The sequence below is a fragment of the Garra rufa genome, chromosome 5 (assembly GCF_049309525.1).
Source record: "Garra rufa chromosome 5, GarRuf1.0, whole genome shotgun sequence".
NCBI lineage: Eukaryota > Metazoa > Chordata > Actinopteri > Cypriniformes > Cyprinidae > Garra > Garra rufa.
Window position 1 is genome coordinate 6,526,324 of NC_133365.1, and position 14,549 is coordinate 6,540,872.

Here is a 14,549-nt window from a genome sequence, read left to right on the forward strand (position 1 = left end):
CAGGAAAGGTAAACTCATGTTATCATATGGCTATTAATGCTTATCTCTTGAGTGCCAAAGTCCCTATAATACTTGAACTTCAGTCTTTAACTGATGATATGTTTACCTATATTCTATACTGATGAAGTTTATTACAGTTTGGTTGATTTAAAATATAGTTACCTATGTCTATGTTGCAGGCCATGTGAGGTTTCACGTCAGGTCTTGCACAAGTCGGTTAGTCAGCAGACAGGGCGTGGAAGAGATTAAATGAAACAGGAAAGTAAATGTGACATTAGATTTATTGTTAGTCGCGGTGCCAAATTATTTACTGTAAGAAAATACAAAAAAAACAATGTGGGAGTTCGTTTCACCAATCAAGCGTGTGAGGGTTTGAATTTGCCGGCCTGTTATTGGCTGACGGTGTTCGAGGGGCGGGGCTTCAACTCAAATCACTCACCGCTTGTGACTCCGTAGGCATGTAGTCTGACTGTCTGAAGCGGCTGTGAACCGTGAAACGGCTGAAGTGTGTGAAAACAAACTGCTGCTTAACAAGGAGAGCTTTTAATTTCGAGTTTTTTTCGTTAGGGTGTATCTCAGACGGGTTTGTCGTTTCTTTATTAGAGAGCATCCTCCCCGAGTTAAACGGACTGAGAGCTACTCTTTAATGTACTCAGCGTGAGCCTTTCTATTATGTGTATATGACGGTTTATTTAACATTACTTTAGTCTCGTATCGAATGAGCTAACGTTTTAAACCGGTCTTAAAATGTCTGAGACGATGTCAGAGAAGCGATACTCCAGCATGGATGAGTCCTCTCTCCGCAATCTGGTGAGTTCAGCTCTTAGTTATGTCACTTTTTACTTTTAACAGATTGTGGGTTTAGCTTTAGCATCACTTCAGTTTTTGACAAGAAGGTAAGTGCTTTATCTGGTGTTCACATCTGTCTGATAAAACTGCCCTTGTCAACATTATATGTGAGCTCAAGCGCACGTGTCATGCTGTAAAATGGTTAAAAATTAACATTATGTCCGTTAACAAAGCTTATTATAGTTCAACTTTCAAAGTAAACAACGATGATGATGTTGAAAATAATACTTGTTTACAATATATATATATATATATATATATATATGTATATTAGGCAATAATATAAAAATGCTATTGTATCTGCTTTTATCAGTGCAACCCTAGTTAGTAGACATGATTCTGACATAAATAAAAAACATTCAGTGATTTAAAAAAAATAAATATGCAAACATTACATTTGAGAATATATATATATATATATATATATAGATGGTGTCTTTAAAAATAATACTTATTTACAATATATATGTTTATGCAATAATAAAAAAATGCTATTGTATCTGCTTTTATCAGTGCAACCCTAGTTAGTAGACATGAATAAATAAATAAAATATATGCAAACATACATTTGAGAATATATATATATATATATATATATGTATATTAGGCAATAATATAAAAATGCTATTGTATCTGCTTTTATCAGTGCAACCCTAGTTAGTAGACATGATTCTGACATAAACAACTGAAAACATTCAATGCTTTTTAAAAAATAAATATGCAAACATTACGTTTGAGAATTCAAAAGCTGTGTTGATATTTATTTCAGTCTGCACTTAAGCATGCTAATACTATGTTTACTTTATGTGGCATATTCAGCCAGTTCTCAAGGCATTTTACAACCAAACATTATAACAAACACAGTATATACACAATACACTACAGAGAGACAGAGCATGAGTCAGCAGTGCAGTCCAGAGTGATGCTACAGATCCACCAGACAGACTAAACAGAATGAGGATGAGTGGAGAAATGAAATGTCCAAACAAGCAGCCACACATAACAGAGCCTTAGTGTGTGTGTGTGTGTGTGTGTGTGTGTGTGTGTGTGTGTGTAATATGAGATAGAGAAAGAAAGAGGAACAGGAACCAAATAAACAGATTAGGAGTGAAGCAGCAGGAGTTCGTAAATAAACTTAATGCATCCTGGCTGATGGATAGACCTAAACCACTGAGGGCAAATTAGAGTGACAAATAGTGCACCTTTAACCTTAAATGTGTCATGAACAAGCATTACAGTTGTATATGAGTGTTGAAAGAATTGACATCTGGTTTCTGGCTGGTTTCTGTTGAGTCAGTGGTGGTCCTGACTATCATTCTGCCCCAGGCCAGATAAGAGGTGCTTAGAAAGAAACAAATCATTTTCAGTGGGTTGTGGATGGAGTGGAGAGCAATTGTGTGAAACGGCTGGGAATGAGTGCTGAAGTGGGCGCCTGAGAGCCTGTGTGAGAGCAACGTTAGGCAACAATGCCAGCATATACAACGTCCAGCATCGCCTGTGCCAGGATTCATGGAGTGACAGCATTGCAAAGTGATCACCACTGCATTCTTGCATATTGAGAAAGCACAAAAAAACCCTAAAGAACCCTTTTGTCGTGGCTCGTTTGTCGTAATTATGCTTTTAGATATAAGTTTGTCTCGTTTACAGTAAAAAAAAAAACAGCCCAGGTTGCATTTTGGCAATAGTTATCCTTTCAGTTGAAAGAAATAATTTTTTTGGAGGAAAACATTCCAGGATTTCTCTCCATATAATGGACTTCTATGGTGCCCCCGAGTTTGAACTTTCAAAATGCAGTTTAATTACAGCTTCAAAGGGCTCTAAATGATCCCAGCCAAGGAAGAAGGGTCTTATCTAGTGAAACGATCAGTTATTTTCTAATAACATTTTAGGGCTGCAACTAACGATTATTTTAATAATCGATTAATCTGTCGATTATTTTTTCGATTAATCGATGAATCGGATAAAAAAAACAAGGGATTTACAACCCTTTATTCAAAAACAGAACTAAAATCTTTAGAAAGTGCACGAACATGTTGCTCCTTGAACTGTTATAATAATAATAATAAAATAAAAATGGACTAACACAAAAAACATACACATGTATGCTTTACATCTGCCAAATATATAGACTAAATAAACTAAAATTACTATCCGTCAAGACAGCGGCTTGCTGTGGTGTACATGCTGCATTTCCCATCAAGAAGCCTCTCAAATTAAATTCCTCAGTGCGCATTAAAAAAGTCATGTGACTTTGCACGCTGGAACGGGATAACTTGACTAACTTTCTGCTACATTCATTCTGCCATGGCGGTGTTTAGTGTCCTGCCATCAGCAGCGACCAGCTGGAAGAGTTCCGCATTCAAATGCACGCAAAACTGGCCTCAAAGCCCCAGCAAAAGTAATTACCATGAATGTGTCAAGGCAAAAATGAAGAAAATATTCGAATTACTTATTAATAAACTAGTATTTTCTGATTCAGTGTTGCAAAGATGAAATTGACGATCCTGCCATCTGCTCATTAATGCCTAATGCATCTTTATGGATTAGCTAATGAAAGAGTTTTGTTTTCGATTTTAATTATTTCGTTTTGTAGTAAAATAATAATTTAAAGCTTTCTATAGATATTGTGTTTGTGAGGCAATTACCTGGGTTTCGGTTATTATTGTGAAGCGCTCCTGTTTAAACCAAAGATATCAAGCGTATTCTGTTTGTTTTCTTTAAGAGCACATTTTGTTGATACTGTTAGTACACACAAACTAAGGTAGACCCTTTACAGTTCCGGCCCGGGTGGTAAATTACTCTTACCTTTATGAGCAAAAAAGAAATTCCACATTGCACTGGCGTCTCCATGCGCTGCAAAGCGCGCTTCTCTCCGCACAAACTTTGGATTTATATTGATTGAATGATTAAACTAATATTGTGATATGTTTTAAGTTTTTTATATCAATGGATTTTAATTTAAATCGCGATGAATTAAGCAGGCTTTTGATCTGTCTGCCGTTGTTTGCTAGGTATAACTTTAAAAAACAAAAACTTGAATTTAACAAACAAAAAGTGTTCCAAATATATCTCTAAATTAACTTTATAAACTAAAGGAACGAAAATAAATGTAATCACTTTGCTATTAAAATCAGCAGCTGTGTAATGAGGAAGAGAAAGAGAAAAAAAGACAGTCGGACTGGAAATTCAGTCGGCCAAAAATTGATGAGCTGTCGGACATTTTTACAAGGAATGTTTGTTTAATAACCTATATAATATTCTTAGGCTACTTTCTTAATTAAATATATTATTTCTTTGATTTATTTTAGCGTTTTTAGGCTGCTTGTTAGCTGACTGAAGTGTAGGCTATATATAAAAAAACAACGTGCCACAGTCACAGCCCTATTCAAAACTGAGACGATTTCACCTCAGCAGAGCTCCTCTTTCTCCTTACGGTTGTGGTATGTTTTCGACACATTATACAGACAGACAGTGTTACAAAAACTATAGAAGTAGTTTTCTCCATCTCCACTATCCAACGACCCGTACACCAGCTGTTTTGCGATCGAGCATTGGCTGCTGTGAAAGTACGCTAGCCAAAGTAGGCTTAAATATCAAACATGTTTGATATAAATCGGGGCAGCATATATATATAATGTAGAAACGGTGCTTTATGCTCAAATGTTCCAGTATTGCGCATAAGTTAAATTCGCATTTTTGGATGGAAACACAGCTTATGAGGTGCCGAACTCTGCTGGCATCAGTGCGGGAGAGAGACCGAATGTGTCCACTCCGCTCTGCGCTCAATTTTTTTTAAATATATATAATAACAACCAAATGTCTCTGCGTCGCGCGACACAACGAATCGATTATGAAATTCGTTGCCAACGCTTTTAGTAATCGATTTTTATCGATTTTATCGATTCGTTGTTGCAGCCCTATAACATTTACAATTTATATACTTTTTAGTCTCTACACAGAGTACACACAGAGCTAGACAAGATGAGCATTTGAGGTTAAAAAGTATATAAATTGAAATTTTTATTTTTTTAAATAACTGATCGTTTTGCTAGATAAGACCCTTCTTTCCTCAGCTGTGATTGTTTAGAGCGCTTTGAAGCTGCATTTTAGAAGTTCAAACTCAGGGGCACCATAGAAGTCCATTACATGGAGAGAAATCCTGAAATGTTTTCCTCAAAAACATAATTTCCTTACGCCTGAAGAAAGAAAGACATGAACTTCTTGGATGACAAGGGGGTGAGTACATGATCTGTAAATTTTTGTTCTGAAAGTGAACTACTCCTTTAACTTGTGAGTCTTGTATTAATTAGCACTTTGATAAGTGGGTTCAGGTGTTTGACATACCACATTATCTTGGATTGGCAGTGTGCCGTTAAAGAAAAACCATTGAATTATGTACTGTCATGTGGGAATGGTCTCTAAAATAGTTACAGCATATGTCAACGTGGATAAACAGTTTCTGAAAAGAGCAAATGTGGCGTCAAAGCTCACCGACAATGCGACAATACTTCAGGATTGTTCCTAATGGAAAATTCCCAGTAAAGTATAGCGTCACAAATTCCTACACAATTGAATAAGCGCTTCTGTAACTCTGGTCATGAGCTTCATCAAGCTAAATTGCAAGGCAGGTTTAAACCATCAGTGCGGAAGGGCTCATAACACAGAGCACAAAACCTGTATTCAGAGCAATGGGGAAAAAAAATATCACCTGTTTTTTCCCCATTGCGTAGACGTTTACTGAATAACCGCCCTTTTGGAAAAATGAGGTCATGACAGCTTGAAGTGGTTTGGCTGATTTTTGTAATATGGTACTGTTTGCTTGTTGTTGCCTGGTCTCAACCAGCTTAGCCGGCTAACTTAACCTTACGTACCTGGTTAACCCCAACCTGTTGGTAGAGCATTAGACCAGCTAGTGGCTAAAATGACCAGTTTTGACCTGCTAGAAAGTTCATTCATTCATTCATTCATTGTATATTTATTTGACTGTAATTCAATACACCAGTGCTGTTTGACTGACACACATCCAGCACTTATAAGCTAAATGCACTTGGTTAGAATTTCTATTTTATTGTTTTATTCATGTTTATAAGTAAATGTAAATAGAAAATGTATGTCAAATGTAAAAAAAAGCATGCTTTTAAAGGGATAATTAATTTAGTTAATTAATTTACTCATCCTCAGGCTCCTCAAAGATGCTGACTATCTTAACCTTAAGAGTCAAAAAAAGCATATCAAAGAACACAAAATTAATATCCACAGCTGCTGATGATATATTAAGATCTTATGAAATTAATGGTCTGTTCAAGAAACTGCACATTATTTGCAACATTATTATCCATAATCCATAGCCTCAGACAAACGATCCAGAGTCTGGTTCACGGACAAATCATTACGTTTTTGAGAGTTATTTTATGGTTTCTTTGATTGTTTTATGTAAAAAGGTGAGTTGATTAAAACTAGTTTATTCAATTTATATGTTTTACGTGCAATTATATAGAATATAATACAATTATATTTGTTATGCTTTAAAACATCCACATTGTTACCTAATTATTGAGTGCTTTAATAATATATTGAATAAAATTTTAAATGAAATTAAGTATATATTAAAATAAACTGTAAAAAATAACCAGTTTACAGAAAATAATCAGATTTCGCTGTTTGCCTGAGGCTCTGGTAATAATGATGTACCAGGAAATTTTCATTTTTAGTGAACCTTTAAGTTCCATATAATAAACTTCCTAAATACCTAAAATTCCTCAAATTTAATTGAACTGTCATATACAGGCCTAAACAATAGTTTTTCTGTGTCCTATTGTGCAAAAGCCATTCTCTCAAGAAGTTTGGTGTTCTGAAATTTTATCAGTCCTATAAAAACATACTAACAGACGAAAGATTGATTTTATTAACAACAGGATTGCAAATAAATACATTTTTACCAGATCTAGACACAATTTTAGAGCTGGTAAATCTGCTCAATTGAACCTTCATGTGTGGTTCTGAAGGAAGACAGATTAGATGTAGATTCCCACCTCTGTTGTCCTTCAAATAACTCAACGCTTCCCCCCAAATCTCCCCCTGCAAATATTTTCCACTCTGCCCTTTTCACAATGTTTGGATGTCTCTGAGACGCGATTCCACAGAGGTCAGGAGTGTCACAGTCCCTCATGGCTTGTGGAACATGTGGAGTTTTCTCCAACTTTCCTGTTGACTATAGAGCTTATTTTTAGTTGTCTGTGAATATATATATGCATGTATATACATATTTTCTTTAATGCATTTTAAGATGCAACGTCTTCTCATACCCCTGAGGTTGGTGCACATATATGCATGCATCATACTTGGTAGATTGACATTAAATAAAATGGGGTTTTTGTTAAGATTGCAAAATTGACGTTTCAATTAATTTTTCATTAGAGATGTTTATTTGTCTTGATAGTTGTTCTCGTCAACTTTGAAGGCATTTCCTGATTACATCCCAAAAGACTGTCTAATTGGCGTGTGTTTATGTAGAACTTGGATGCGGACCAGAACTGTCATTCACGTCTGATAAACTCACATCGTTGCTGTCCTGTATTCTTTTTTTTGTTTTGTTTTTCCAATGTTGCCTTTACATGTTTTTTTAACATAATAAAACGCACATCAATCTCCATTCAGAATGTAGAAGTTTAGTAAGACTAATTATATGCTATATTTTTGTCTCATAATCGAAGCGTTTCACGCTTTACTTAACAATATTGAAAGCTCAGCCAAGAAGGAGCAACTGCTGACCATAGCTGTACAGGAATACCCATTCTTTAAATTAAATCTAGCAGTAGAAATACTGCGAGTGATTATGACCTGTGAACAGCCCCTTAGTAGACATTACACAGAGGGAAGATGAAAAGAAAATTCCATCTAAACTTTACTGAAGAAATTTGGGATCATACAAAATGCATGCTTTTTTTTATGTAGCATTGGCCTGAATAAGATATTTCACATAAAGGATGTTTACATATAGTCCATAAGAGAAAATAATACTTGACTTTATTAAAATGTCCCAGTTCAAAAGTTTACGTACACTTGATTCTTAATACTGTGTTGTTACATGGATGATCCACAGCTGTTTTTTGTTTAGTGATAGTTGTTCATGAGTCCCTTGTTTGTCCTGAACAGTTAAACTGCCTGCTGTTCTTCAGAAAAATCCTTCAGGTCCCACAAATTCTTTGGTTTTTCAGCATTTTTTGTATTTGAACCCTTGCCAGCAATGACTGTATGATTTTGAGATCCATCTTTTCACACTGAGGACAACTGAGGGACTATTACAGAAGATTCAAACACTCACTGATGCTCCAGAAGGAAAAACAATGCATAAAACAGAATAAAGATCATAAAAATCATGTTTCTTTAATTTAGTACTGCCTTTCAGAAGCTACAGAAGATACTTTGTTTCCCAGAAGGCAAAATAAATAAAATTTAGCTTGGCCTGATCTTCAAATTCAAAAAGTTCTGGAGCATCAGTGAGTGTTTGAACCTTCTGTAATAGTTGCATATGAGTCCCTCAGTTGTCCTCAGTGTGAAAAGATAGATCTCAAAATCATACAGTCATTGTTGGAAATGGGTCAAATACACAAATATACTGGAAAACCAAGAATTTGTGTACATGTGACTATATGTAAACATCTTTTATGCAAAATATCTTATTCCGGTCAGTACTAAATAAAAAAAAATAACATGCATTTTGTATGATCCCTCCTATTTGGGTCAAATAATTTACATTTTGCAGATTATGCAAGGTGTATGTAAACTTTTGACCTCAACTGTGCATTCTTTAATATAATTTCTCGTAGCACTAGGAGAAACCTCCGCTGCATGTGTGAGACTCATACTAACTTTGCTCATTGCTGAGTAGTATTTTTCCAATCGAGATAATCAAACATGGTTTTGTGAAACCGTTTCATCCCTAGTTCATTGCTTAGTGTTTTTATGTTTGTAGCCTAACTGAGATCAGTTAATCATATATAGCCATCATGACTCTTTAGAAGACTTAATTTAACTGTCAATTAAGTTTATGATCTCGTTATGAACTTTAGTGACATGTGGATTTGTAATCAATGACAGAATTGTAATTTTGTTTGAACTTTCCTTTTAAACTTTGTCATATAAGCACACCTACATTAGATCACCAACAGCTACTGTTGCTTATCTCGGGTTGTCCAGCTGATTGAACTTGAATGGTGTCCACTGAACGGATCTTTGGAAAGAACATTCATTTTCACTTTCCGGCCGCAGTGGGTCGTAAAGCTGCGGGTGTGCCTTCGTGTGAGTCATGCTGTCACGTCGACATCTGTTGCCCTATGACTGCTCAGGTGTTGGATGAGATAATGCAGGAAGTTAGAATGGGTTTGCAGAAACAGGATTGGACGTAGTGGACCGTGACACTCTTTTGAAGGTCGGGAAAGTCAGGATATGTGTTTTTGTTCACTCTGCTTCTGGGAAGCAAGGAATGCATTTGCAAGCGAAAGTTAGGAGAATCACTAAAAACATAGTGGAAGCATTTAAAACGGTCAGAGAAAGACGCAAAAATCATTCCAAGCACTGACAGCGAGAGACTGTTTAGTATCGAGAGACTTGTCCGTGAGAAGAGAAAGGGCTGGTTGTTGCTGGTTACTGTATGATGACTGAAATCACCAAGTGGCCTTAAACCATAAATGGTAAATAAACTACGGAACTAGTGTCTAATACACGCACCGATTGTATTTATTCTGACAGCGCTGCACCAGCTCATGAGGCAGGGTTCAAAAGCGCGAGGGAAATCTGCGTGATGAGAATCATTCATAAATCTGCTCCTGTCAGCAAAAACTAGTACTGAGGTCTTTTTGCAGGTTTCCGCCAAAATAAAAGTCAACATTCAGAAATGTTAGCATTGTAATTTTACTGTTATTCTGTAAAATAAAATAAAAAAGTAAGACGAAACAACAGCTCTATTAATACATTTATGACATTCTCCTTTATTTAGTAAGGCTGCATTTATTTGTACATTAAAAACACATGAAAGGGGTCTTCAAAATGGCCAAAGAATATTATTTTACCAACTTGTAAAATAACTTTTATATTGTGCAGTGTTGGTGGGCTTTAATGTCTACTACAATGTTAAAAATGTTCAATGTTGGATATTTTTAAGTTGTTGTTTTGTAATTGCTTTTTTGTCTTTGAAAAGACAGACAATACTGTAAAAAGCAATTATTGGCTATCTAATTATTTTAAAATTGGCAAAATTGAATGGTAATTGGCCTTCGGCCCAGTGTATAATTTTCTTCGGCTTCGGCCAAGAATTTGCAGATTTCGGTGCATCCCTTAAACTCAATATAAACGTTTGGTAGTGATATGAAACACTGGACCATGAAACCAGTCTAAGTAGCACAGGTATATTTGTAGCAATAGCCAACAATACCGTCAGTGTGTCAAAATTATTGATTTTTCTTGTATGCCACAAATTATTATGGTATTAAGTGAAGATCATATTCCATGAAGACATTTAGTAAATGTTCTACTGTAAATTTATCAAAATGTAATTTTTGATTAGTAACATGCACTGCTAAGAACTTAAAATGTGTAAAGGCGATTTTCTCAAATCCATTTTTAATTTTTTTTTTTTGCACCGTCAGATGTTCAAATGGTTGTATCTCAGCCATCTAACAAACCATACATCAATGGAAAGCTTATTTATTCATCTTTCAGATATATTAATTAAACCTTATGACTGGTTTTGTGGTCCAGGGTCACATGTAGTTTTTGTTGTTGTAATTGCTTAAGTGATGTTGTATTCCTTTTATAACAATCGCTGATATAATCCACCATGGCTTCATCTCATCCTGTTTATTTGAGCCAATGTCTTTCAAACATTGAATGGCTCAAATGATGGGAAATCCACCAAATTGTTTCCTCAGTTTCTCATTACCACAACCCAGTACTTTGTAAATGTGACTTTGTTTTCTGTGAACCCTGACACTGACCTTACATGACCTTACATGACTTAAATCCACTAATCCGATCCGATTAATAGAGACGTGTGTCATGTGATGAGTCATCTATATAAAGGACTAATGATTAATAAAACCCAAGTACAGTTTGGAAAATATGTCATTTTGTACATCACTATTATTAAAGTATTACTCACTCAAGTCAATTATGGATACTCATTTATCCAAACTAGTTATAAATACATTTTTAAGAGAACTTAAAGTTGGTTTTGCTTGTGGAAACAACCTTTCTGTTACCAAATTGTACATTTGAAAAGCTTCTTTTACCTCAAATGTACCACAGATCAACAAAACATTTTAGTGTGGTCATTCATATAGCACTGGCCCATTATTGTAAAGGCTAGCATTAAATATATTCTTAGATTTTGGTGTTGGAAAGATAATCCCACATTTGACAGCGACCACCTAGAATGCACAAATGCACTATTAAGACTGTTTGTATAACCTGAATGAACTTGAATTTCCTTTGGAATTTTTAGGGAAGTAGCGTCTAGGAAATGGGAATGTTTATGCTGGGTCTCACAGACACTCTACGTGTTTCAGGTCGTTGCTCATCTTCCTGAACGTGTGTCACTAATACTTACATTATCTTGCTCCCTGAAGCCTTTGCCCTTCACCTCTCTCTTATTCAGCCTGCATCACAGTCTGGGGGCGGGGTTATGAGGCGTGTGTCCTTATATGGGCATACTCACACTGAGGCTGGAATGGACTGCTGATTCACATCTCTCTCTCTCTACTCTCTCTCCCTGCTTTTGCATCTATTTCCATTACCATGATTGATGGAAAATTGAAAGTTTCCATCATTAATACCTTTATGACCAAGGGAAAAAAGGAGTGAAACTGCAGAATGGATCTTTGGATTATAAACTAATATTAAAATATTGACTTTTTAGAAACACTTAACTAATTGATATTCATAAGATCAGTCTTTTCCACAGACTTTTGCGTGATTGGCTCGTACTGCATTTCCAAGACCAATTACTCTTCACCTGAGATGATTTTTAATACGAGATGTGCTCATCTCATCCTTGTGTGATGCTCATCTACTGTGTTTCCATCTTTATTCATAAATGGAGAATTTAAATTAAAGTGGTCGAGGAACATTTTTTTGCACTATGTATGCTTTAGCAATACCAAAAGAAAATGTCATGAATATTTGAGTGCTGCCGCTGAACTGCCAAACGGCTGATTTTCCATTTGTGTCTCCATGCTGTCATCCAACTTTCTTTCCAACTTCAAAATGTTGAATAATGGTAAAATATTTAAAGAAATGATGACGGTAGGCCTACACATTGCCACACAAGTATAGCTTCCAGAACTTGAAAATGAGGTGTTTTAAAGGAATTGTTCACACAAAAATCACCCAGGCCATAACAGAGTTGGACAAATGTAGCTTTGCAGAATTTGCTCACCAATGGATCCTCTGCAGTGAATGGGTGCCGTCAGAATGAGCTGATAAACGCATTGCAATAATCCACACCACTCCAGTCCATCAGTTAACATCTTGTGAGAAAAATGCTTTGTGTTTGTAATAAATCCATCATTTAGAAGTTTTTTTTAACTTCAAACTGTTGCTTCTGGCTATTATAAGAGTCCAAATTTCTTAATAACGTTCCCTCCATTGAAAAGTCATCTAGTCTGAATCAGGAGAGAAATATGCACACACTCTTAAAAAATAAAGGTGCTTTAAAAGGTTCTTCACAGCAATGCCATAGAAGAACCATTTTTGGTTCCACAAAGAATCATTCAGTCAAAGGTTCTTTAAAGAACCATCTCTTTCTTACCTTTTTATAATCTGAAGAACCTTATTTGCCACAAAGAACCTTTTGTGAAACAGAAAGGTTCTTCAGATGTTTAAGGTTCTTTATGGAATCATTTAGACAAAAAGGTTCTTCTATGGCATCGTAAAGCACCTTTATTTTTAAGAGTGCAGATCAAGCACAGTTTGCAAATGTAAAGTCTAAAACAGCTATAAACAAATATATGGGTGGATTTTGATGTGAGGGACAACAGGGGATGGACTTTTTTTGGAGGAAGTGATGAAATGGATTTGTTTCTTACAAACATGCAGTTTTTGGATTCACAAGACATTAATTGGAGCACTGGTGTGGATTATTGTGATGTTTTTATCAGCTTTCACTCTCAGAATCTGACGGCACCCATTCAACGCACAGGATCTGTTGGTGAGCAAGTGATGGAATGATACATTTCTACAATTCTAATGAAAAAACAAACTCATCTACATGTTGGTTGGCCTGAGGGTGAGGACATTTTCAGCACATTTCCAGTTCTGGGTGAACTATTCCAAACTGTAATTACGATAATCTTGGCATCAACACAAGTTTATTTTCTCAAAGACATAATTAACTAATGAAGGAGTAATTAGAATAATCTCAAAGTCAGTTCAACTGAAAGTGAAATGTTATTATTTATTGAACTTAATTTATTTCTAAACCTGTTTAACTGATCAAATCTACAAACTGAAATTTAACAAGGACATTTTTGTTAGTTTTTACTCGGTTACTCAGTTCCACCTAACTTTTCACCTAAATGAATGATGTCCATGACTGCAGGGTCACTCAGAAGCCTCTGCAAGTTTTCAGAGATGCACTTATCTGGCTCTGTGTCTGAAAGCATGACATTGTACAGTCATTCTTCCATCACTCAGGGTATTAATGTGGACATGTTGATAAGACATAGGAAGTCGAATCCACCCGGCACACTTGTTTCCTACTGATGATGAATTGCCACATACCCTCCCACAACATACTGGTGACTTTTTTAAGCCGGGTATGCTATAACATCCCAACAGAAATAAGAACATAAGTGTAGATTTGGAATTATGCCTATTTTTCTACACTCTTACTGTAAAAATAAAAGTTGCTTTAAAAGGTTCTTCACAGCGATGCCATAGAAGAACCGATTTTTGGCTTCACAAAGAACAATTCAGTGAAATTGAACCAACTGTTTCTTGCCTTTTTAAAATCTGAAGAACCTTTTTTCGCCACAAAGAACCTTTTGTTAAATAGAAAAGTTCTTAAGATGTTAAAAGTTCTTTATGGAACCATTTAGACAAAAAAAGTTTCACTTTTATTTTTAAGAGTGCACCCTACTTGCATTACATTATGTTTTTAATCCATGTTACCAAATTATATATATTTTGTGCATGACCATAATGTGGAGGAATATGTTTTTCACAAATTGTTTTGTTTAAAAAAATTATATATATTTAGATTTTTTTTTCCCAATCGATATCTGGCAACAGTACATTGGATTTCTGCTTGGGAGAGCAATTCATGTTCAGATTTTCACATGAATTCATCCATACAGTATGTCAACCAACCACTCAGAATGTGAAACAAGCATAGGTGCAAAATCTGTTGTGGATCTCACAAAATGATAAACAAGTTGAGGAAAACTGCCATTTGGCACTGGAATAATTTGAGGACAGAACATAGACTTTTCCCACATATTATGACGTGAATATAACTGGTATCTAGAGCATTGGCAGCTTATTTGGCCTGTAGAGTGAATATAGACCCTTCATTATTCACCTGCTGTACTGATGACCTGCTTTTGTGTCTTCAGCTGCACATTCCAGGTCATGACCTCAATTAGAGCGAGTGGATAAGAGTGTCACTGGGTAAATGTGCTGAAATGTGCCTCTTTATCAAGGCC

General features: G+C 35.6%; 1 protein-coding gene across 4 annotated transcripts in view; it reads left to right on the plus strand.

Annotated features, from left to right (window-relative positions):
• Window positions 1–484: 484 nt before the first annotated feature.
• smtnb (smoothelin b) overlaps window positions 485–14,549 on the plus strand; it is a 100,194-nt gene continuing 86,129 nt past the window's right edge. For all 4 annotated transcript variants that reach the window (XM_073839433.1, XM_073839435.1, XM_073839434.1 and 1 more), the window contains exon 1: window positions 485–810. In XM_073839433.1, coding sequence (XP_073695534.1) covers window positions 748–810 — 63 coding nt within the window. In that variant the 5' untranslated portion in view covers window positions 485–747. The remainder of the gene's footprint in view (window positions 811–14,549) is intronic.